This window comes from Cryptomeria japonica, chromosome 7, assembly GCF_030272615.1.
Source record: "Cryptomeria japonica chromosome 7, Sugi_1.0, whole genome shotgun sequence".
Classification (NCBI taxonomy): Eukaryota; Viridiplantae; Streptophyta; class Pinopsida; order Cupressales; family Cupressaceae; genus Cryptomeria; species Cryptomeria japonica.
The window spans coordinates 122,910,664-122,936,092 of record NC_081411.1 but is presented as its reverse complement, the minus strand read 5'-3'; the positions used below and the strand labels follow the sequence as shown (position 1 = coordinate 122,936,092).

The following is a 25,429-nucleotide window of genomic DNA, read 5'->3' as shown; positions in this document are numbered from 1 at the left end:
AAGGTTCTGAAGTTCTTTCTTTGGCATTTTGAAGTTCTCCGGAACTCCGGAACCCCGAGGTTCCGTAGTTCCTTGCTCCTTCCTTGTCTTCCTCACTTCGAGAGTCTGAGCTTTCGAAGTCTTTGAGCTTCCTTCTGACTGACGACACTTTTTGATGGCATGATCGACACTCAAGGCTTTAAATGCTCTGACAATTTTAGTGACTTGTGCACTTTCTTTTGTGGAGCCACATGGGTGCTTTGAATGTTTTTGGCATGATTTCCATCAAGGGAGGCATGGGGCCATGCTTGGTGACTTGTGTCATGACTGACTTTGGAAGCTTAGTCAACCCACCTTCCTCAGAATTTTCTTTGGAGGTATGGCTAGGTTTCTTGCATGTACAAGCCAAGTGCATGCACTTGATGAATACTAAGAGGGGGGGGTTGAATTAGTATGCCAAAAATCTTTGCACTTAAACACTTTGTAACACTAGCAGTAAACTGGTAAAATAGTTTAACAGACAAACCGATTAACAAACATGCAAACCAAATAGCTAATACTGCATTCACCCACAGCAACACAAACACCATAACACAAGATATTTTGACGTGGAAACCCAAATGGGAAAAACCACGGTGAGATGGAACTCACAAGTAACTATTTGTAGAATAGGCCGGTTAAGGTCAGACAGGTTAAGGTCTTACAATGTTCTTTACCGAACAGATCCTGTTAGGAATCTCAATCTCTATTAGGAGATAAGTCCGATTAAAGACTACCTTGCTAGAGGATTTTAGATTCACAGATGTGAACCACCTTGTTAGAGGCTTTTGGGCCTACCCGGTTAAGGGCTACGAACTTGTCAAAGGTGTGAGTAATCAACAAATATTTGATCTAGCTAATAGCACAGACTACTCGGTTAGATCCTTGATAGCTCGTTCTTAATGCACTGTAGCATTACTTCGGTCTTCTACACATTCAAAATCTCTCCAACTCCACATTCATAAACCCTAGCCGCAATATCAACTATCGCAACAACAATAACAACAACAACCTAAAACCCTAGACATGATGTCCTTATAAAGGAAACCGATTTCATGTCGGTCCAATAGGATTACATTTCAATTTCCTAGGTTCAATGAACCTGGACATACTTGGTGACACGTCACAAAAAGAATTGCTACAGTGTCGGCACTGTCAATCAATCGGTGGGTGGTAACTCATCACACAATGTCGGTTTGACAAAAATGAAGATTGGTAGAAATGTGTTATGTTGCTTTAATCCCTCGTATCGCTTGAGGTTAACATGCCGCTTCAGACCGGGAAACACATTCTGCAAAACATCAATAGTTTAAAGACTATAATACCAGTTGTGTTCTAACTCATACATATAAAGAGGATCTCAATGCAAGTGTGTGTCCATCAATGACAATCACAACATAAACATAAAAAATGCCAACAATCTCCCCCTTTGGCATTGATGGCAACACTTAGGAAAATAAAATTTTGACATCTGAGTGTTTTACAACAAAATCATGCCATTAGCAAAATTTCTCCCCCTAAGCATATATACTATCCCTTTAATAATGCAATGTATAGCACTTTTGCATATAGAGCATAAACATTGAGATATTCAGAGCATATAATCAAAATTTTGATTACCAGATACTTCTCCAAATATAATTCTTCTCCCCCTTTGCTAGCAATAACAAAGTATAGCTGAACAACCCTGTTTTCATTTGATATATTAAAAAATAATAAAAGTTTATGACAACAAGGAATGATACTTGTCAAAAACAGATTTAAATTCTTGCAAGAATTGTTTCATTGACAAAGACCAGGACTCAAGTAGGGAGGTGGCTACTTCTTGCTCTGTCTGCATCTAGGAGACCTGTTCTTCCATGGCATCAATTATGCTCATCTCCTGTGTAACTGTTAAGGCGTCTAGGTTCAGATAGCACTTCTGAAGAATTTGCAATCGTGGGAGTAGAACCAGTTGTAGCTCCTACAAATCTCTAGACCGAGTGCTGATCTCTTGCTCCATTTTCGCTGACTGGATGTAAAACCGGTGAACGGTTTGCCCATAAGTTGTGAAGGAATCATAAGGCGGCTTGAATGTGCTCAAGTAGGACTGCAAGTCCTTTTCAAGTTTTTGCTTTTGAGCTAGCACGTCATCATAAAACAGATGGGGCTGGCAGATTTTGCTGAGTAGCAGATTCCCCTCATCTAAAGTGTCCCTTATATCCTTTTGTTCTTTCTTCAGTTCAGTCCGGAGCTCATTCAACTTTTTCACTAGAGCTATATTAAGAGCCTTTTGATGCTCCTTCTTGACATTAGCCTCTACTGCCTCTTCAAGCCTCTGCACCTGATCATCTACTACAGTGCATAGGAGCTTGAGTTTAGCTAGTGCTGAATTAGTGTCGGGAAGATTTGTACCGGGTATCAAACCAGTAAGCGTGTCCACAACCGCTTGAATTACATCCTGCTCCTTCTTCCGGCGAATGATTTCAAGACGCTCTTGAGCTACCTTGATGCTCTGGATTAGCTCTGTTTCACTTGTAGATTGGATATCTATAGGACTGGTGAGGTCAGCCAGTTTGGCTTGACTCCCGATTGCCTTCGGAGTCTCCATCTGGGTGCTCTTCTCCGCTTCTCCTACCTTGTCCTCTTCCGCTTTCTTCTTCTCCACTTCTCTCCTCTTCTCTGCTTCCTTGTCCTCCTTAGCCTTTTTCTTTTCTGCTTCCTTCTTCTTCTCTTGTTCCTTATCTTCCTCTTCCTTCTTCTTCCTCTCTGCTTCCTTCTTTTTCTCTTGTTCCTTATCTTCCTCTTCCTTCTTCTTCCTCTCTGCTTCCTTCTTTTTCTCCTGTTCCTTATCTTCCTCTTCTTTCTTTTTCTTTTCATCTTCTTGCTTGTTTTTCTCTTCTTCATCCTTTTTCTTCTTCTCCTCTTCATTTTTCTTCTTCTTATTCTCCTCTTCATCTTTCTTCTTCTTCTCCTCTTCATCCTTCTTCCTCTGCTCTGCCTCTTCCTTTGCCACTTCTTGTCTGTCCTCGGCTTGCTTATCAGCCTGTTGCTTCTATCCCCTTGCCTCAGATGGTGTTTCCTGAGTATCATCCTCAACGTCCAGAGCATCGACATCAATGGTGTCGATCGATTCTACAACCGAATTTCCTTCATCATCAAATACTTCATTCGGTTTGGATATAATCGGTTCTTCTTCAGCTTGCCGGTTGGCGAGACGCGCTTTGTGAGTCTGGACAACAGTTCTCATATACAAATGAGTGTCTTTTTCGACATCATCAACTCTACCTTCTAACAGACAGAGTCTTCTTTTTCTAGTGAAGAAGAGTCCTTTATTTTGGTCAATAACATCAAACAATTCAGAATTTGACAGGTCGGGAAAGTACTGTGCAAAAACTTTCTCCCTAATTTCCTGTTCCTTTTCTATGCCAATGCGCCATCTATTGTCTAATGACATATATAAAGAATCTGGTGTCTGAGATTTGATCTCTGAGGGCGACCGATCATTAACACATAAATAATGAATTATTTCCTTTTCAACCGCTTCCTTTTCATCCTCATTAAAGTCATCAAAACACTCAAGTAAGTCATTTAGCACTTTTCTCCTAATATTCTTTATTGTTCTTTGACAATGTGTTGAAGGTTTATAGGAAGATATATCTATATTTATCGGTGCAGATGATGTCGGTTCATTATTTGTCTTCCTCTTTGTTTGACGTGTTTTCTTTGGCTTTTCCTCAGACAAATTTTCTTCTGAGTCTGGAGAGGTATTCCTTGTCTTCCTCTTTCTCTGGAACACTTTAGCTGGTGCAGCTTCTGGTTTCTTCTTAGCTGGTGACCGCTTGATCACTTTTGGAGTTGCAGTAGTAATTGGTGCTGATGCTGTAGGCACTGCCTTTGCCTTCTTTACTATCGGTTCTTTTTCTTTCATTGCTGGTGGTTCCTCAACTGGTGTTATCCTCTCTAGGTAGGTGTCAGTTCTCTTCGCCTTAGGATCAAGCGGTGAGGCAATAAGGGTAGAGGCATACCCTTCTAGCATATCATACATCACCTCATAGCCCATTGGCTCCACTTCTTCCTGTCTAGGCTCAACAGCCTCCATTATGCATTTATCTACTTAGATGGTGAAGCAGATATCGTCTTCATATTTCTTGACGATGTCACCTGATATCCTCACTCTTTGGCTTATTTTCCTTTAGAACTCATCAAAATACTTGTTTAGAACATCAGGGTAGCCGGTTCCAATTGCTTCAATGCTTTCCTTGATTTGCTTGGTCACCGATTGGTCACCAGACCATTGGACATCTCCTACTCCTGGAAAGTAGCCTTGGAAATAGAAGAACAACCCAACCAATAGTTGTCCAAACTTGAACCTAAGTGCATTATCTTGTTTGGTCGCCTTTAGATTCAACAGGAGTTGTCTTTGCATACCGGTGCATAGATCAAATGATGCATCCTCCTTTATCATCCGGTAAGCGACATTTACCGCTGCAGCAGATACGAAGTTAATTCTGTTGGCTGAGAATGTCCAGTATCCAATCACCATACATGCATACTTCACCATATCATCCTTGATAAAATTTACTGTCATTCCACGTGAGTCGCTCACTGAACTGGTGAGCTTGGACATTTTAGTTTTGTTTACAGTTCTTAGGGCTAGCATTTCCCATGTGTTGTAGAATCCGGTGACTGCATGAATTGCCTGCAGCGTGATGTCATGTGTTCTCTCTAGGTACATCTTATCACCATGGACTCTGCTCAGAATGATCCTTATATGATCCTCTGTGAAATCTTCTAGGAAGTAAACAACATTGTGGACCTTTTTCTTCTCCAAGATATTAAACTCCAGTTTGATCTTCTTATCTTTTCCACAAAATAAACCTAATTGGGTGTGGATAACTAGAGACCCTAGGTCTTCTATCTTGCAATCTATGTAGTCAAAAATTCCCCCTTCTACTATCACACCAGCCAGAACTTCTGATAGGGCATTATACTTGGACTTCTGTTGAATAAAACTTGCAGACTCGACAGATGCACTAGAACTGGTGTGAGATGCGGAAGCCATGATAGAAGTCTTAAGAACTGGAAAAATACCTTTTGAAACACGTGAAATTAGGGCTTGTCGATTCTCCTTCACTTCACACTCCGTCGGTTGCTGAATCACTACTTTGTGTTCTCCACTTGATCGTTTCCAGTTTGAATTTGAATTTCCTTCGCGATTTCTCAATTTCTCAAAATCTCTGCTCAAATTGCCTTTTCGTCGCTCTGCTCTTTGAAAAACTTTTCTTCGCTCGAAAACTGATAGTGAGAAATGATTAGTAAAATGCTTTTAAACATATTCCTCACCTACCATCATTAATGCTCCTTCATTAGGGCATAAACCCTAATTTGCCTTTTTACCATTTTCGATCTTCTACCAAACAACAGGTATCACATACCGGTTAATGTCTTTTACCGGTGTAAACCAGGGGTTTGAAACATTTTGCCGTTTGCTCCCCCTAAGCTTTTCTAAAGCTTAGTTTGTCGGTTCCATGATTTCCACACTAGGTGTAGAAATCGGTTCATCTTGTAACACCGCTGGTTTCTTCTTCCAGGTTTTGTTCATATCGGCTTGAACAGTATCAACATCAATGTCTCCTTCCGGAGTGACCGGTATATCATCAGATATGTCCTTTCTTGATCTACAGAATCTGGCAATGTGACCCGGTTTGTTGCAGTGATAGCAAACCAATCTAGGTGCTCTCTAAGGTCCATTATTCATGTTTCCATTATTCCTTTTGCATGTTGCAGCAGTGTGACCATGAACATGACAGATCATACAATTTGCTCTCCATCCGGTTGCCGCTTGATAACCACCGCTTCTTGGCTGATGATTGAAGGCATTAAATTGGTTGTGATTCCGGTTCACAAAAGGTTCAGGACCAGCTCCTTGGGTCCTCTGAGGATATCTTCCAGTGTTATTCATAACAGACCTGCATTCAGATGCTCTATGCCCATACTTGTTGCATGCATAACAGTTACCATCAAATCTATAGGATCTAGGCTTATCATTTAAGAAATAAGGAAAATTGTTGTAAGCCTTACTCCTACACACATTAGCAGTATGTCCTTCTTTAAGACAGTTGAAACAAACAGGTTTAAACTTTTGCTTACCTTTATCCTTTGATGCCGGTTGTTTCTTTAATGTTCCAGCAATTGTAGCACAGGTCTCACCTTCCTCATGACCGGAATAACCAAGTCCATTGGTATTCTTGACCGGTTTGGCAGATTCAAGCTTTTGCTCTAGCTTGACAGTACTCTTGTTGAAATTAGCAAGTATTTCCTTTGACTCAGAGAGTTCTTTGGAAATAGCAGCATTTGTTTCCAATAGGTTTTCATTCTCAGAGATGGCAATGTTCAGTTCTCCTTGCATGTCTTCCTTTTCCACTTTGCTTGCATGGAGTTGAGCATTTAGGGCACTCATCTCTTGTTTCAGCTTGGAGATCTCATGATCTCTTTCTTTTGCTAGATCTTCAGCTTTCCTCCGGTTCTCAAGCTCTTGACACATCCGAATAGTCAGTCCTTCCAACTCTTTTCTCAGGTTGGAGTTTGATTCATTCAACTTATTTGCTTCAACGATTAGGGCTTCCATGTCTACTTCATCTGAAGAACTGTTTTCAAATAGCTCCATCAGCTTTTTTGCATGTTCTCTTCTTTTTGCTTGAGATGCCTTGTATTTGACCATAAGATCATCATAGGCTTGCTCAGACTGAGTGAGCCGGTGGGTAAGTTTCCTCAAAGTGTATTCCCCCATATCTCTTTCCAAGTGGTTAAACTTATAGAAAGGTTGGCTCTAATACCAATTGATGAATACTAAGAGGGGGGGGGGGGGTGAATCAGTATGCCAAAAATATTTGCATTTAAACACTTTGCAACACTAGCAGTAAACTGGTAAAATAGTTTAACAGACAAATCGGTTAACAAACATGCAAACCAAATAGCTAATAATGCATTCACCCACAACAACACAAACACCATAACACAAGATATTTTGACGTGGAAACCCAAATGGGAAAAACCACGGTGAGATGGAACTCACAATTAACTATCTGCAGAATAGGAACTAGACCGGTTAAGGTCTTACAATGTTCTTTACCAAAACAGATCCTGTTAGGAATCTCAATCTTTGTTAGGAGATAAGTCCGATTAAAGACTACCTTGCTAGAGGATTTTAGATCCACAGATGTGAACCCCCTTGTTAGAGGATTTACAAGAGGCTTTTGGGCCTACTCGGTTAAGGGCTACAGACTTGTCAAAGATGCGAGTAATCAACAAGTGTTTGATCTAGCTAATAGCTCAGACTGCTTGGTTAGATCCTTGATAGCTCGTTCTTAATGCACTATGGCATTACTTCAGTCTTCTACACATTCATAATCTCTCCAACTCCACAACCACCTTAAACCCCAGCCACAATATCAACTATCGCAACAACAATAACAATAACAACCTAAAACCCTAGACATGATGTCCTTATAAAGGAAACTGATTTCATGTCGATCCAATAGGATTACATTTCAATTTCCTAGGTTCAATGAACCTAGACATACTTGGTGACATGTCACAAAAAGCATCGCTACAGTGTCGACACCGTCAATCAATCGGTGGGTGGTAACTCATCACACAATGCTGGTTTGACAAAAATGAAGACTGGTAGAAATGTGTTATGTCACTTTAATCCCTTGTACCGCTTGAGGTTAACATGCCGCTTCAGACCGAGAAACACATTCTGCAAAACATCAATAGTCTAAAGACTATAATACCGGTTGTGCTCTAACTCATACATATAAAGAGGATCTCAATGCAAGTGTGTGTCCATCAATGACAATCACAACATAAACATCAAAAATGCCAACAACACTTCCCTGCACTTCCAGACTGACATGCAGTGGTCATGATCACCATTGTAATTTTTTCTATATAAAGGCTTTAAGCCTCATTGTAAAGGGTTCTCTCCCTGTTGCCTCGAGCTTTCCTATGCTCTTCTCTTCTCTTGAAGACTTGTAATTATTTTTTGCATTTCTGCAACTGCAAGTTTGTCCTTTGGCCTTTGAATGAATTGAAGCTACCATTCTTGCCTCCTTCTAACCTCTGAATGTTGTGTATGCTCTCTTACCTCCATTATAGGTGTATGCCTTGTGACTTTTATCTCTATATATGCTGTGTTAACTTGTTTTCTGAGTGTGACTTGTGGGAATCCTTCTCCCTTCTTAAAACTTAGCAAACTCTAACCTCCATACATGCGTTTGGGTCACTTATGAAATTGAAGTTGTGAATCTCTTGGGTTTTTTAGTTGATTCCTTGTGCCATTTCGGGTAGGGAGAGGAACGATCTCTCCTTAGTGCATCACCTCCTTCTATTTCAAGTATTCTCTTCCCTTTACCTCTACAAATTGTTAGGATAGGCTTATGAGTAAGTTTTGAAGTGTTGAGTTGGTTCAACACCTGCACCTAGATTGGGAAGGAAGTCGGCCTTCTCCGGAGATTCAACCCCCTTGCGCAAGGTCCCACACTTCGGGGTTGTTTCCATGTTTCACAAGGTTGCGGAGTTGATAGCTCAACAAGGGTGCAAGATTTTGTGATGACAGTAACCAAGGGGAAAAGAGAGAGAGAGTGGGGAGAGCTATCTCAATGTATAGAGAGAGAGTGGGGAGAGGGAGAGATATAAGCAGATAGAAATATAGAGAGATAGGAAGAGAGGGAAATATAGAGAGAGATAAGCATAGAAAGAGTGAGATATAGAGGGAAATAAGGAGATAGAGATATATAGGTGGAGATTGAGGTGGATATGAATACAGAGAAGGAGTTTGATATTTAGAGAAGACAAAGAGATTAAGAGAGAAAGGAGAGAGGAATAGTTAGATATCGAAGATATAAATACATAGAGAAGGACAAAGAGGAAGAGATATAAATATTAAAATTGAGATGTAGAGATCGGGAGAGAAATAGGGGAGAGGAAAGAGAGGTAGAGACAAATATATGGGAAGAGATAATACAGATATATGGAAAGAAAGAGAGAGGTATAGATAGAGAGATATATAAGGGGACAAAGAGGGAGCAAGGGAGGGAGATGGGGAAAGATAGAGCGAGATAGGGAGAGATAGAGAGGAGTGGGGGATTGAAAGTAGGAGAGATAAAGCGAATAAGAGAGAGGGATAAAGGGAGAGATTGTCCAATAGATAAAGGGATACATAATTCTTCTTTTAATATTTTTGGTTTATGATGAATTTTCTCATTAATTATCTTTTAATATGTTGATTTTGTATATGAAAAACATAAATAGATATCTAGATAGATATATACTATGAGCTATATATCTGTCTCACATGTATTGAATACATTGGTGTTGCAGATGCTACTAGCTTAGATATCTTAATACACCTATTTGAAATATGTTGAGAGATATTAGTCTCAAGACACCTATCTATTCTCAATAACTATTTCAACATAGGTGCTTCAAGACTGATAAATCTCAACGTATTTTAGATAGATGTATTACAGATATCTAAGCTAGTTTCTATCAAGTCATTTTACTTAAACAATAGTCAATTCAATAATCAATCAACAGACAAAATTTTAACACCATTCAATATTTAAAATTAAGATTTTCAAATAATTTTTATTAATATCTTGTAATAACTTTCTTCAATAACAAAATAATTAATAAAAAACCTTAAAAAAAAAACAATACATACATCTTTGAAGGACTTTAAAAAACTATTTGCAAATATGCAAAAGTAAATAACGATCCTCGTACATGGAAAAGGTAGTTGTAATGGTCCTCCCTTTTGTATGCGCTACTTACCTTTGATTATTTACGTGCATCTATCCATTCATTTCATACCATTCAACTTAAGTAAGGAGGTGAGCATTGTCTGTGAAGTGTTAGTATAACGAGGGCGATGTGTGTGTGCTTGGAGTTATATATATTCTGGCCTCATTTTTGCACAAGGAGCCCTACGCTCGCATTCAGGTAAGCTTTTTTCTTTATCCCTACATTAAACCAATCCCCTGTGTATGATTTGTTACCATAGCAATTTTTAGAGCATTCTTAACACATCAAGGTAGATGAAATAACATTCAATGAAACTTTTTGAGATTATGTTTGGACCCTATTAGTAATTGTTAATTATTCATAGTTGGAAATCCTTTATCATTAAACCCCGTTCATTGCTAATGCCGAGATGCAAATCATCCAATGTTGAAGTGATTGACTGACAATGAAAACCTGAATTTCATGAGAAGAAATTCAATAAGAAGGTAATGATAAAGTAAAAGCTTTTTTTAGGGCCCTGACTTGCTTGCATTCTCATGGGGTTGAGGCCCTCATGTGAGACAAAATGACACTTGTACATACATTTTGACCTCGTATTTAAGCTCAGGAGCAAACTGGGACTTGCATGTCCACTTATGCCTCGAGTATAATGGGAAAACGCTAGACTTTATATTTGCCACAAAATTATCCTTACTAATCATCTTATGTAAACGACCTTGAATTATAAAAAAATATAGAAATTCTTAAAACATTGTTAATTTGGCATTGAAAATCGTGCTAACAAAGTTTAACCTATAGTCTATTATTATTAGTCTATTATTATTATTATTATTATTAGTCCCTGCCTTAAGCAGGGAACTAATGTTTTCAACTTCTAAAAAAAAAACATTAGCATGTTTTGATAATCATGCAAGGTAAAAAATTTAAGCTTATTATAAAGTTTCATTTTTGTTTCTGTTAAACTGTTTTGAAATTTATTAATTTTTTGACTTATGATTGGATGTTTGATTTTTTGGTGGGGTTTATTATTATTTTTTTTCTCAAAAATATTTATGATTTTGTAACTTGCGAAGACAGGCATTTGTACAGGTTTTTTAATGACTCCAGTTGGCATTCGTGGCAGTTTTAATATTTGTGTCCTTCATTAAAAAAACTACACAGTACGTTCATTGCTTCTACAATTTTGTTGCATTCTCATTTGGCAGGGGTGAAAGATTTAAGGAAGCAGAACATTTTATTTGCGAAAAGTTTCCTAAGAAGACTGCATAAATCCAGGTATGATTTGTCAGCAATTCTTAGTTGCAGAAAGCTACCATTATTTCTCTGTTTTTGTTAGTAAAAAGTTTCATTATTTGTTTTTTAATTAAAACCCCTATTTTTTTATTGCTCAACTTCATTGTTATTACTAATGTGGGTATTTTCCAGAATCGCTGATTATTGCCTGAGACTTTCATTCATTTATTTGTTCACTGACAGGGGTTTTAGAGAACAGTATCCAGACTTTTTTGCAGGAGCTTTGTTTACTGTGACTTAATTTGAAGAATTTTCATTTAGCTTCATTTTCATTTTCAAGAATTTTGGCTCTATGGCCAATGCATAGGCTAAGGCTACTGATATCCTTCTGCACAGACACTTTGTCCTGCATGTCGTCCTTGTGTTGAGAAAAATTCTCCTTACAAAATCATAGATTTATCGCTTGAAACGAAGCAGAAGAGGGGAAATGTTTTTCTTTTTATATTCCGTTGTCCACAAAATTCGCCACAACAATGGCAGGAATTTGAGTCGTTTCTGTAATGCATATGATTTTTTTTATCCAGCAAATCAACATCAGATTGGACAGTTTTGTTGTCCACTTGCATTAGGGATTTTTTAAGTCTGCACACCACTACAGGCTGGTCTTGTTACCCATCAACTACTCTTTGATCCCAACAAACAATTTCGAGGGGCAAACCATCCTCCCACCAAGTCAGCCATTCGCCTATCAAATATTTGTAGGGAAAATTCTATAATCCTATTCAATTTGACCCTTCCATTGGTGTGCACTTAATAGGCTAAAGCTCGGGACTCTTTTTTGCAAATGTAGATAGAAATCTGCATAATACCAATTCCATTCTTATTTCCCCGCAACTGGTAGGGGTTTCACCTTCAAGGCTGTTTGTGCAGTTGCAACAAATAACTCAGACAAAATTTGTGTGTATATTACAACCATTGCATTTCATGGCAGTTACAAAACCTGGGCATGCTCCATTTTTTCCGTTTGCATAATAGTATTACAGTATCAGCATGGCCTGTAGCCTTCTTACATTGCTTACTGGTGCACTAGGCCTATCCTATGCATTCCCTGTTTATTTTTCAAATTCATTTTGTACTGACATTTTGCATTTCTAATTGAATTTGAGGTCTTGTATCGAATATTGAATGAAGTATTCTTTAAATGAAATCCGTGCGAATTTGATAGGGATAATAGCTATCCTTGTTGAATGGAATCATAGGATTATAAATTTATAAATCTAAGTAGAATACAAGGACACTAGGGCTCATTTAGATTGAAGTTGTGTAATTATTTTGCAAGTGGGTATGATAAAAAATTCACAATGGAGTAAAGTGGATTCCTGAACCTTAATCTTTTTCCTTTTTCCTTTTTCCAGTTGGCTAAAACTTGAGTGAGCATACATCTGGCTTTACCATTCATGGAGTTTGATAGGGATATTCAGTATTTTAATAGTTTTATTATGCAACGCTTTTTGAATGGATTCGGGGCCATATAAATTTTAGCAGAATATAGGGAAACTGGGGTTCACTTTTCTTGAAGTTGTGTTATTTTTTTTTTTCTTTATTATTAGACAAGTGGGTTGGGTAAGAAACACCCAATAGAGAAAATGGATTCCCAAACTCAGCTTTTCTTCTTTTTATTTCAAGCATTGTGAATTTTTCCATTCTTAGTAAAGGATAATATTATGATATGAATTGACAATATAAATGTGTTTTTGTCTTGCAGGGTATCCTTTGCACAACACAGTCTTACCAATTTCACATGCTTACTGCTCAAGGTAAGTAACTATTTCTTAAAGTTGTTTCTTTTGATTTGTTCTTCAAACATATATACCAAAATATTAGGCTTTGGTTGTTTTTCCATCTAGCCTAGGTAATAATTCACTGAGATGGAGTTTATTCATCTGTAAATCTTAGAGTTCTTGTATTCTGTAAGAGAGAGAGATTGTTGAACAAGTGTAGTGTAATTCTTTTAATTTTAATAAAGAAATAGATACAGTTTTTAAAGTGATATCTGAATAATAGTAAATTTCTCTATGTCTTTTGAAATTACCTTAAGGTCATATCTTTGCTTCTACCAGTGTTGATAAGTTAGAGAGATGTAGTTTTCCATGCTAATTAAATAGGTGATGTGACACTTCTGAGGTATCAATAACAGTACACAATAGTTTTCTCCCTCAAAGATAGTTCAATATTAATGTGAAGCTCTTCAACATTTAAAGTTGTTTGAAGACAATAACGATACACAATGGTTTGCTCTCTCAAAGATAGTTTAATATTAATGTGAAGCTCTTCAACATTTAAAGATGCTTGAAGACAATTGTAGGCTTCAGATAGCTCATCTTGTAGTGTACTCTAGTTCATTTCATGTCATGTTGCTTTCTTTGCCAAGTTAATTGGTTTAGATAAGAAACATTTTCTTATTTATCTTTTACCTTTTGCTACGATTTTCACCAATTGAATGATTTCATTCAATCAAGAGCATTAGCATAATTTCAATGTTCTTTTCCAAATAAAAGATAAGATATTATATAGTTGTTAGACCATGTATCCCAAATTAGATTTCTAGGAAAATATGGTTTTCCTCCTTTGTAAGCATTGAAATCACCTTAAGGTTCCATACACAATAGAACACTGACTAGTTGTACGTTTTGGTAGTATACATTTATTAGTTATACTTTTTATTTCTATGGCATTTGTATATAAATGTTGTCCCAAAAAATTGCAGCTTATTACTTATACTTTTTATATCTATGAGATCCCTGTATAAATGTTCTTTGCAGCTATGTGCACATTCTCATGCTAGATTTCCCTAGTAACTATTCTTAATTATTATAGGACCAACAACCATTTAGATAAATTGATGGGACATATTTAAAGTACCTATTTGATGGTCTACATTCCATTGCTATTACTAGTTTAACCAAAAACCAAAAATATTAATAGAAAAGAAGTTATTGTGATTTTTTGTTTTTGAAATGAAACCATGTGGTATTGATTTATGAGATTATTCAAGTCTTATGGCACTGTTTAAAAACTGCATCATTGATTTAGATTTTAAAGATAAATGCAATGTTCATGTCTACAACCTGTTGCTCATATTTTAATCTTAGCAACTATGCTTTGAAAGTTAGTGTAAAAAATCCTTAACATTTAGGGGAACAAATGAAATCTAAGCAGTAAGCATTATTGATGTTCATGCCTATAATATAGTCTAGTTATTGTGATATATCTATTGCTTTTGAAATGAAATCAAATGGTATTGATTTATGAGATTATTGAAATCTTATGGTATTATTTGAAAAGTTCATAGTTAGCCAAATGAATCAGCACAACAACTTGTCATAGCTATATGTTCCTCCATAGAACTGAAAGTTTGGCAAATAAATGCTTTTTAGAGACACTCTTGTTTTTGTTTTCAAAAATTCTGATTTTGATATGGATTGACAATGTGATTGTGGTTTTGTCTTGCAGAGTATCTTTTGCACGGGACAATCTTCTAGCTTTGACATGCTTGCTGCTCAAGGTCAGTAATGAATTCTTAAAGTTGCTTCTTGTTCAGTTCTTCAAACATAAACTGCTTTCCTCTTTGTCTATATTCGATATTTCTATGTGGGCACCACTATAGATAAAAATCTTCTTAGTCTATGTAAGTAATCGAGTAAAATGGTTATAAACACTAGTTCAAACAAACAAAATACATCAGAAAACCCAATTATAGTAGAAACATTCAAATCACATCAACCACTTATGATATCAATTGATGAGGCTCTAGACAAGGTAAATTGTTTACGAACTGACTCATTCAACTACATAGTTGGTGATTGCTCATTTGACACAGTCCATGGTTTGCTCCCTTGCAAATATACACCTAATGAACTACGTAATGGTCTTATAGATCATTTCTTACATTGTCTTCACAATGATTGTCCTGCAGCATTGAGCTCTTTTGAACATGAATTTCATCCAACAATATTTTATGATTTGCATAATATACATGATAAAAATATATATCTACGTGGAATGAGACTTTCAGCAACAAAAATCAATGCCAACGGTGAAGTTGGACTTTGGGGGTGACATATTTTGTGTGCAATGGTTAGCACGCTGGTTAAATATACCCATATTCATTTGGTCTCTGACATGCAAAAAAACATATTTGCATTTCAATAGAGATGCACGTCATCCTACAATATTAATTCTTTTCCATGAGACAAATCCAACTACTGGATATTATGAACCTATCTTTTCAAGGATAAGCACATACAATTGCCTTCAAAGCATGTAATCACAATTGTCTATTGCATGTTATGAATACGACAATGTCTGGAGTACAGTTGCAAATGCATTTGATACACTTGGACTTTGCTGACTTGCTACATCTGTTACTCCATGTGGTGAAAGCATGTTTGCTATTATTGCTTTACTAACTGAAGAATGATTTGATGCAATTGCTTTAGGATTGTATATGGCCCAATATTTAGCCAATGCATTGAAAGTGCAAAACAAATTTGCATTGGCATGTGTTGACATGTATGAGAAACCTACTATAACAAAGAACAATTGTCTATTGCAATTGCAATCACTCATTTCTAAGATTGGAATACCATACGCAGAAAGCAAACTTGAAGGTTCTGAATTTTGTTTGTTATAGCTTTCGCACATATTTAATGCAACTATATACGTATGGCAAGCAACTGAACAACCCAAAGATAAGGTATATTGCAATTGCACATAACAGAAAAAAATATAAACTTGATTTGCTTTCAACACAACTCACGTCATTGTCATTATGAACCACTTTACAAAAACAACAACTAATAGCTAATATGCATACAAGGCAACCTATTTTGATACAAGTTAATGCAGCTGCATCTGCATCTGCACTACCTCCTACACTTCAACGAAACCTAGACTTGTTACCAGATGCACCGACTTTTGAACCAAGTAATTATGGTCAATGAAATTGGATTGGTTCATAGAATGTTGCAACAAACAATACAGTTACTTCGCCTATGACAAGCTCAGCAGCCCAAAGAACTACATCTTTACCTAGCTCAAACTTGAAAACTGCTCGCTCATTGCGATGTCACAAAGTTGCAATACGTAATAAAGATAAGCCAAAACAAGACATAGCCAACAAACAGATTGTTGAAACAATAGACATTGCAAAGGAGAAGTCTACCGTTCCACCAGACCACCACTCTTACAATCTCATGGCACACTACTTCACTTAGCATTCAGCCACATTGATGTACTGTATATTACTGTTGACATGCCACCTCTTACTGGTAGATCACATTGCCCATTGCCCATTGCACATAAATAAACTTTAATCTGTTCACTTGTTAGGAATTTCTATTTGTTCATATTTGCATAAAAGCAAGGGTTTCTACTTGTCCACCTACATTTAAATTCCATGCAGATATACTATGTTCAGACAATACTTTCCGGGAAAAGTTGAGCAGTGGGCCAGAATTTGAACCTTATAGAAGAGATTGAAAATAGTTTCAAGTCATTGGGGTTTGACAAAATACTGCATGCACTACATAAGTGATTGAAAAAGCTTTCCAGTCATTTGTGTTTAAGAAATAAATGCAATACTAGGTAAGTGATGATAAATAATATCCATTAGCATATTATAGTACAAAATTGCAATTGGAAGGCTTCTTAGAATGTACAATAAAAAATATTGGATGAAAACAATATTGTTGTAGTAAGGAGTTGAGGAGCTGAAATACAAAAAAAAAATAGTTTCGGTAATATTTAGTCTATATTTTGGATCAAAATAAAAGTTTTTGTTTCTTTTTATTAGAAAATATATTAAGACATGCGAGCAATTGTTGAAGATCAAACCTTTTTATTCAAGAATGCATGATTTTTTTTCAGAATGTTCGTTGATAGCTCTATATTATAATCTTTGCAAGTTATTGTCTTACGTATCTAAAAACCCGATTCACAAAAGTGTACGTTTTCATATTTCAACTACTGTCAAACTTCTTAATTAACATTTTAATTTGCTTAATTTCGCAAGTTCACAAAAGAGAAGTTGAAAACAATCAAAAGCTGCTTGCTTCAACTACTAGACGGCTCGAAATACTATTCACATACCTATAATATTCAAAGCAACATCTATCTTATTTTTGTTTTGTAAATAACTAGTTAACTGTCTTTCACAACAAACTTTTGATATTATGCTTAGTTTTTGTAAATCCAAATCTTTTGCACTATTCAGTTGCATTCAGAACCCGCATAGTATTAGACACCATACTTTCCAAACTGCCACTTTATACTAGTTTTGAAAACTAGTTCTTAGAACACTACAACCAGTTATCATTTTTGCACCAAATATCAGTTGTAAATTGTTTTTAAAATCATATTATATATGTATTTTTTCTAACAAAGATTCCTGCAAGCAGTAAAATGAGAAAAGTCATTACCTTTTCATATGTAGTATTATTTATTTTTATACATTTTTTACATGCTCAAAGTAACTTTATACTAGAAAATTGTTCTTAACCTTTGACGGTTCTCATGACAACTTATATTTGGATATGATTTTTTTTGTTGTCCACTGATACATGTCTGTAGCTTTCTGTGACACATCACTACAACTAAAGTCAATATCATTTTGTGCTATGCCTATTTATTTATTTATGCCTCAAAGACTATATAAAGATAGATTTCAGTAAGAGAATTAAAAATCTTTTCTTCTCGTATTCATACAGTTTTTCTTATTTTGATGCCTTCAGTTTAACCAGTCAATCTTAATCCACCTAAACACAAAAAATACGGAGTTGAATAATCTGGTTATTAAGCTCTAAATCATGAGAAAGTTTGAGCAATCTCAATTCGACTATGATTTTACAGCATAGTATTGATATTTCTTCATTTCCCATATTTCATTTTCTCCTAGTGCCCACAATCTCTACCTTTCCCTCACCAGATTTAGCATAGGGCAGGGACTCTAGTTGTATATCACAGCTCTTGTTTCTTTATTAAAACAGTTTTCTTGGTAATTTTTCATTTTTTCTCATTGCCCAGCGATATTTAACTGGGGTTTTAGTGATAATTTTTGAGAAAAATCAAATGTCCACGAATTAGAAAGAAGAAGGAAAAATTAAAATCCGATTCATAATGTTTGCACCTGAGTGCGGATGGCATTCCAAAAATTGTGTATGTGCCTTGTCTGCGCTTCTATATTTTGCTTGCTCGTTTGGCAGGTAGTAGCTGGGAAGCCTCCATTTTGTTTATCACGAGTAGAATGAAGCAGAGCTGGACATCGACATTGTTGACTACATAATTAGTGTAGAATCTTGAGGTGAGTCACTTGCCATGGTTTCACCATTTACTCACTTGATTCTGTGCATTTTGGTTCAGGGTTTATATTTTTGTTAATGCTTGCAAGAGTTACATTTGGCATATCGCTAAAATATAAACTTTCCTTGTCTCCCAGCAAGCCCCTAAAACTATTTTCACTTGAACACGAAGGCTGCGTGGAAGGCTCGCAATAAGTGTCTTTTCCGATTTCTTCCACATAGCACTGATCTGCAAATTAAACAAAATAGTCTCATGGGCCATGTTGGCAAAGAAGTAGCAAGGTCTCTCTTGCGAACTTCAAGACTTCTACTGGTGCCAAAAGCGGCGAAATTGCTAGGGATTTCTTATGGTTTGGCTTTAAAAAATGTAGATTTAAATTTTATTTAGAAATCCCTTAGGTTTAGTTTCTTTCCAGGATTTCCTTTACTGCTGCAAGTTGTATTTGTGCAGAAATTAGGGTTTTGCCGCACAGATATGTATTCATAGATTTAGCGATTGGCTCACTGTTCCTAGAAAGCATTCAGCTATGCAATATTTGTAGAACAAATTGTATATGCATTTACAGTTTGCAAATATGCCCAGTAGGATAGTTGTGACCACAAAAATCAACAAAAATGTTGTTCTGATGTTTTTATGATGGTTCTACTAGGCATTTGCATTTGCCCATTACATTTGCTTGAAAGTTTCTAAGACCTTTTTATCGGACCCATTTGTGCAAAGTGCAAATCATGATTGAGTGGGCATCCTGTTCTTCCACTTGAATGGAAAGGTGAAGATTTAGCAGTTACAGAGCACACGCTGAGTTTCCCAACACTAGATTAAGTTTTGCTAGCCACAGAGAAAGCCTTATCTTTCCCAATTCAACAAAGAGAATAAAGATTATGCTCTCGTGCAGAACTTTTTAAGATCTGTTCAAAATTAAAATTTTGGAGATTATATTGTGCTCTCAACAATAATCTTAAACAGATGATGGTTAAATACAATTTTTCAAGTTTACAGATGGCTATTAAAAATCTTTCCTCTATTTTTCATCCAAAATTAATTTTTCTGGATGCAATTCCCTTTTTCCGTCTGATTTCTCCAATTTGATAAAGTAAATTTAATCTCTAACCATGTTGAATGATCGCTTGCTCTATGGAGTATTTCACAACCCAGATAACAAGTGCAAATATTTGAACAGGCTGGGCTTCTAAAACAAGACAGAGTACCCCGTAAGGTGAACTGCATATCACAGAGCTGGTTATCAACAAAAACGTGGCAATGAGAACTCGTATGTCAATGAGAATCCCCATGTTAATCAATAATGAATCTGTCAATTGCCAGAGAAGGAAAAACAAGACAGCAATTTTTTTATCGCTTACCTATTGTCAATCCCCGAGTTGTGTCTGGCAAGGGTCCAAGTTCCTTATTCTTTTGCTGGACGGAAAATCATGGGAACTATAATTGCTAGCCGTTGGAGTCAGAGAATATTTGGACTAGTAATGGCATTTGTTGGCCTCATTCTTGTAAATGTCTCTAGTAATAATACTCGATAGTTGAACACATCTCCCTTGGTGGACAGCTTGCACCCAGTCCATAATCTGCAGAATGATTCAGTTCGTTTTCCCAACCCAACATTCACTGATAGGTTTATAAACAAAGTAAAATGAAGGAATTATACATACCTAGGGCAATGTAGCCTATACTGATCCTTTCAGTAAATGTGAGGTGGAAGTCATAGGATCCATAGAGTTGGCAAAGAGTCAAGACTATTCTTGCAATGCTGAAGTCTGTTAGAAATGTTGTCATGTCATCTCCCAACAGAATATTACCGGGTTTTAACACAATGTAGAACCTGTACAAAACATTGGTGATGAAGACATGCTAAGGCTTGAGCTATGTTAACAGCTATAACAGTCTTTCTGTCAAACTCAGTTCACACTCATCTCCATCAGGGTATAGCCAGCTTTCCAAGCTGCCCTTTTCCATATATGGGTAAATCAAATCTTTGAAATCAAGGTTGGAGCAGCAAGTAATGATTCCAATCAGATTTCTGTGCACTCCCTGTCAAAACCGTGCACTCCCTGTCAAAACTCTGATGGGCATCTTCATTTTGGAAATTGAGAACCTTAACTGCAATTTGTGTTCCATCACTCAGCTCCCCTTTATACACTGATCCATAACTACCAACGGAGTCTTATTCCCTTGTAGATGATGGAAGCTTCAAGGTTGAGCTTGTCAGCCCTTGTTATGTTCAATTCAATTATTTTGTGTATTATGAGAAGACCATTACAGGAAAACTTAGCAATGGAAAAATTTACTGATATGTCTGGCATTCCTGGATGATGATTAATGGAGAAACCATTAGCCATATCAGTTCATGGGCCTTTTGTAGTCAAGCTACTTCAAAATTGTTGGAGGAGATCACCAGCAATTCTGCACAAATAAGACAAGATCTGGAAATAGATGTTTTAATAGTATTCATTGATAAGATCTCCAACTATAATCTGTATCTTTTTCATACACATTAATGCCCCTGGTGATTTTATGGAACTGTTCTGTGCATGCAGAGAAAATAAGCACCAAATAAACATACTCTGACATATGCTCGGTATAAGTCTGATATCCTAGGTTCTATTTGTGCAAATGTTTATGATCTAGTCATTTCTCTTATCTATGTTTTGGATGTACCATTAAAACACCAACAAGGCATCTCCATGGTTTGGACCACAACAGAAAAAAATTAGGATCATAACTCGTCTATTTCACATCTACAACTTCAATTGACTTATGTCAGGCTTCCCTAATCCATAATTTAATTCAAATTCATGAAAATTTTAGTATGTACAGCTAAAGTCAGATGATCTTCATTCAAGAGGAGTTAGTTGCTTTTTATTAAGAGCTTACCATCATTATAAATACATTGAGGTTGCTCAAAAGATTGAGATCCTCTACAATTTGAATTGAAATGTTTGGAAATAAATTGTGCTAAAATTAGACCTGCAACACCATCAACAGACATAAGTATGACGCTAAATGTACTTGTAACTTTCCTGACACAGATTCCTTGAAGCTTGAAGATAAAAATAATGCTCTTAGCCATTGCAATAATGGTTTCTTTTATCATAGTGGTTGCTGGCACTTTGAATACAGTAAAACAATGATGTTTTTACTTTTGTTAGCAAAGAACCAGATTCATGCTAGTCAAAATCAATTGTGAAAAGAGGAATAGAGTGATGATATTCATGTTTGCATGTAGATCTATGATCCGTAAGGCCGTTGGAAAGAATAGAAAAGTTACAAAGCCATAGAAATTGATAAATGATCAATAAATTTGAACAGGGATGATGTTGCTCTAGTTATGTTCATCTTGGAACCACTTGTAGTCGTTTACATGATATTGCCCACAAGGCACAAAACAAACAGTTGAGGTTAGTCTTTCAACACAATTAATGCTAGGAGAACATTGTCATTTGGTTCATTGTGGATAAAACACCTTTATATAATAAGAGAGACATTTGTGTCATTGTGTCTTAGGTAAATATTTTCCTCTGACACTTTTCAATTTTTAAATTGCCAAGAGGAAGTATATACATGGCACCAAAAAAATTAGCATGAAGGAGTATTGGAAAATATTTGGATTCCTTAAAGTAAAGAGATTCCAAATTGCATTATCAATTCTAATGAAAATCAAGCTTGCTGGATCATTATAATAGTTATCTGGATACCAAAACTACTTATAATTCCCTAATCTCTTTGTTCTGGGGCATTGTCCCACCATTCCTTTTGAGCATGGTGTGAATTCTACAAGCAGCGAACCAATACTTCCTATTGCTTTTGCTAGATATGACTATTGTTGGTTGCAAAATCTCTTTTCCTTTTGTTGTTCGATGACTAACTATATAATGATTGGCAGAGTGTAGAATGATGTCTGATTTTTTAGTTGAAAGAAGACGTAGTCAAGATTCTCTAAAGAAATTGTTGCATTTTTTCCATATTTCCATTAGTGAAGCTATCATACCTAGAGAGTTTTTTGATATCGTGACTCACCTCTTTAGCCATTCAGAATGTGAAATAAGTAATAACTCCATAAACGATAGCTTTGAAAACATGGGATCTTCCTTGATCGAAGAGAATTATCTCTTACAGTTGTAATTAAATGAGGAAAGTCTTTATCTTAAAATGGAGGAGATGAATCAGTATCTTTAGTTTCAACATTTGAGCAAAACAATAATCTGGAATGAAAACATCTTGAGGCTACAATCTTTCATCATCTTAATAATTTTTTGGCTCATCGTTAATTCCATAATTACCGTTCATAGCTTTATGGTGTTCAATGTGTTCTTTTATTTATTTTTTATTAGTCTTTTGTGTACTAGATTCTTCATTATTTTTCACCATTATAGTTTAAAAAGATATCATGAGTTTTTTTTCTAATTTTGTTTTCAGAAAGCATATAAGGTCATGGGAAATACAATTTGTCAGAAAATTTACCCTCAGAAAAAATGGTTTTATTGAATTTTTCCAAAACTTTTCATATATTACCTTCTAATTGAGAATTACTTGTTTTCTATTTATATCATTAGATTTAGAGCATTAAATTTTTCATTAAGAAGTTTACATTGTTGTACTTGATGACCTTTGGCCTGTCTCTCTGTCACAGCATATCTAACAACCCAGATAAATTTGAGTGTGGATACAAAATTTGAACAGTGGTAAATTTTTTATCTAACTAAAAAAAAAGCTTTGTTCATCTTTTGCGGGTTTAAAGTTACCAGCAACAGTCCTCTTAATCAGATGGCTATGCTTCACTGTTTATGACTTGCATGTAACTTACAGCTTGTCTTGCTTTTTATGGCAATGCCCAATTTATAGTTGTGTCTACTTTTATAAAATTAAGGCAAAAGCCAATTTCTCACTTGAGTGTTGATTATATCTGTACTCCCTTTGTGTATAATTTTTTTTAATGCCTAATGTTTGTTATTATCAGTGCTAGGATAGATTGTCACTAAACACGAAAAAAGGTTGCATTTATAGTTCATGCATTTTTTTACTTGGGTTTGGTTCTTTTCATAAGGATCATAGAGTCCCCTACATCCTCTTTTTGAGTATCAAGTTAGAAGTTTAGAATTGAATTAAATCATCATTTTTTTTTCATGTCTAATACATGCTTGAAACCCTCAAATACTATCTTGGAACATGGTGAGGAACTCAGAGGAATACAAACAAATCTTGTGTAGTTGGAATGTGACTCAAAACATAACCTGTGTAAATGAACAGTTGCACCATGTTTTTCCTTCTACTGTCCAGTAACAAAAAACATAAATTACAGTGCCCTAAATAAAAATAAGATACCCAGTTCAGTTTGCTTTTAGTATAAGGGTGACACAAGACAGATTCCTGAGTCTTTTTATACTGAGGAAATTCGCAGCTCATTCAAATGACCATCCATTTTTAATTAAAGATTTCCAATACTCGTTGAACTCTTTGCCAGGAAAAAAGAAGAATAATTCATTTAATACTCTTTGCAATATAAGGATTCAATTTCTTTCATATGCTAATACTTGTGCATTGATTTGCTTACAAATAGACACCTTTCTAATTTAACTTTCCTCGAATCTAACTCTGTAGAGAATTCTATTCTCTTTCCTTTGTTTTGCAAACAAAAATTCGTGTCCTCCAGTGCAATTCTCTCTTTATTTCATGCTCTTTCTCGCTGCACACACTACTCTATATTTTCCAGCGCTCTCTCATTATTTCTTGTTATCTTTTCTCCTCCTTTCCCATGCAGTTATTCTCATTCCTCTGTTTCTATCTACAAACTTTAAAACATTTGAATTTTCCTTATGCAAATCTCTGTTCCCTCTTATTTCTACGCAATCATTGCTGATTCTTTCCTCTCTTCTTAATGTTGGCTCGTCTTATTAGCTACCTCCCTTAATCTCTATTTCATCCCTACTCCTTCCTCTATGCAATTTTTTGTATTTGTCGTATGCTTCCCTTAGCCTACACAATTCCCTTTCAATCGAAGTAAAATCTGCGAAATCTTTTAAACAATTCTTTTTTCTATAATTTTATTTCATCTGGTTGAGTCTGCAAACCTTGGTTTTCAGCCCCAACAAATTCTCTTTTTGATCCTGTTCACTTGCACTCGCTAAAATGAGTCATTCATCTCTCCTTCTCCTCTCATGCACCCACACATACTGTATTCTTTTTCTTTGCTTTGTTCCTTGTTTCTCCTGCATATTAAATTTTTCATCTTCTTTTTAATTTCCACCTGGAGACTATTCTCTGTCTCCCCACTTATACGCAACCAACTCTTCTCCCTTTTTTTTATGTGCACCTCTCTGCAATTTTTATTTTTGCTTTTCTTCTATCTTTTAAGCTCCACTCAAAACCAAATTGACTTTTCATCATTGCACGTGCTTGGGAGTTCTCTGTTTTTCGTCTCTAGTTTTTCCTCTTAACTCCCTATGCGCTACTCTGTTTATTATAGTTGTAATCTGTAATTAAATTCTTCCTCTTCCTACATATGTGTTTTGTACCTCTTCATCTCCTCTCATCATTTGTTGGCTATGACATTTTGTTTACATTCCTCCTTTCAAAACTGAGAAATAAAACTTTCATCTTCGACAATGGTGTTCCACCTCCAGCTGGCGGATGCCCCTGCATTAAAGGGTTTCAGATGTTGGAAAATCCTAGCTTGTACTAGTTCTGTCAAGTTGGAAGGATCTTTGATGGAGCTGGTACTGGTTCTGTGTCATACCTGAAAGGAAGAGAATTAAATGATTGGCATGTAATAAGTCGCTGATTTGCATATAAACAGTCTGCAAATTGAACAATAAAAATTGACAAACTGAAACAACTGTGCTCATCAATTGCAAAGTATTTTTGCTAGTAATAATTACAAATTGCATGTTACAGACGACTACACAAAAGCAATTTAGCTTAAAGCTAGAGCACAACCATTGTGAAGGCAAAGATTGTCTTACCATGTTACCAGATCATGAATTTAGTTTCATTGTACAGAACTGGAAAAGAAAGCAATTTT

At 35.9% G+C, this 25,429-nt stretch overlaps 1 protein-coding gene across 7 annotated transcripts in view; it reads left to right on the top strand.

Annotated features, from left to right (window-relative positions):
* The first annotated feature begins 9,818 nt into the window (after positions 1-9,818).
* The window catches only part of LOC131056385 (uncharacterized), a 73,084-nt gene continuing 57,473 nt past the window's right edge, over positions 9,819-25,429 (top strand). The window contains exons 1-6 of one of the 7 annotated variants that reach the window (XM_059207940.1): positions 9,822-10,005; positions 11,013-11,082; positions 12,806-12,857; positions 14,554-14,605; positions 18,303-18,400; positions 23,042-23,093. Coding sequence is in view for 4 of the 7 variants with exons in the window: in XM_059207935.1 (XP_059063918.1) it covers positions 14,590-14,605 (16 nt within the window). In the remaining 3 variants the exon portion in view is untranslated. Of the gene's footprint in view, positions 10,006-10,884; positions 11,087-12,805; positions 12,858-14,553; positions 14,606-18,302; positions 18,401-23,041; positions 23,094-25,429 lie in introns of all 7 variants that reach the window. The other 6 variants (XM_059207941.1, XM_059207939.1, XM_059207935.1 and 3 more) reach the window with 6 other exon arrangements.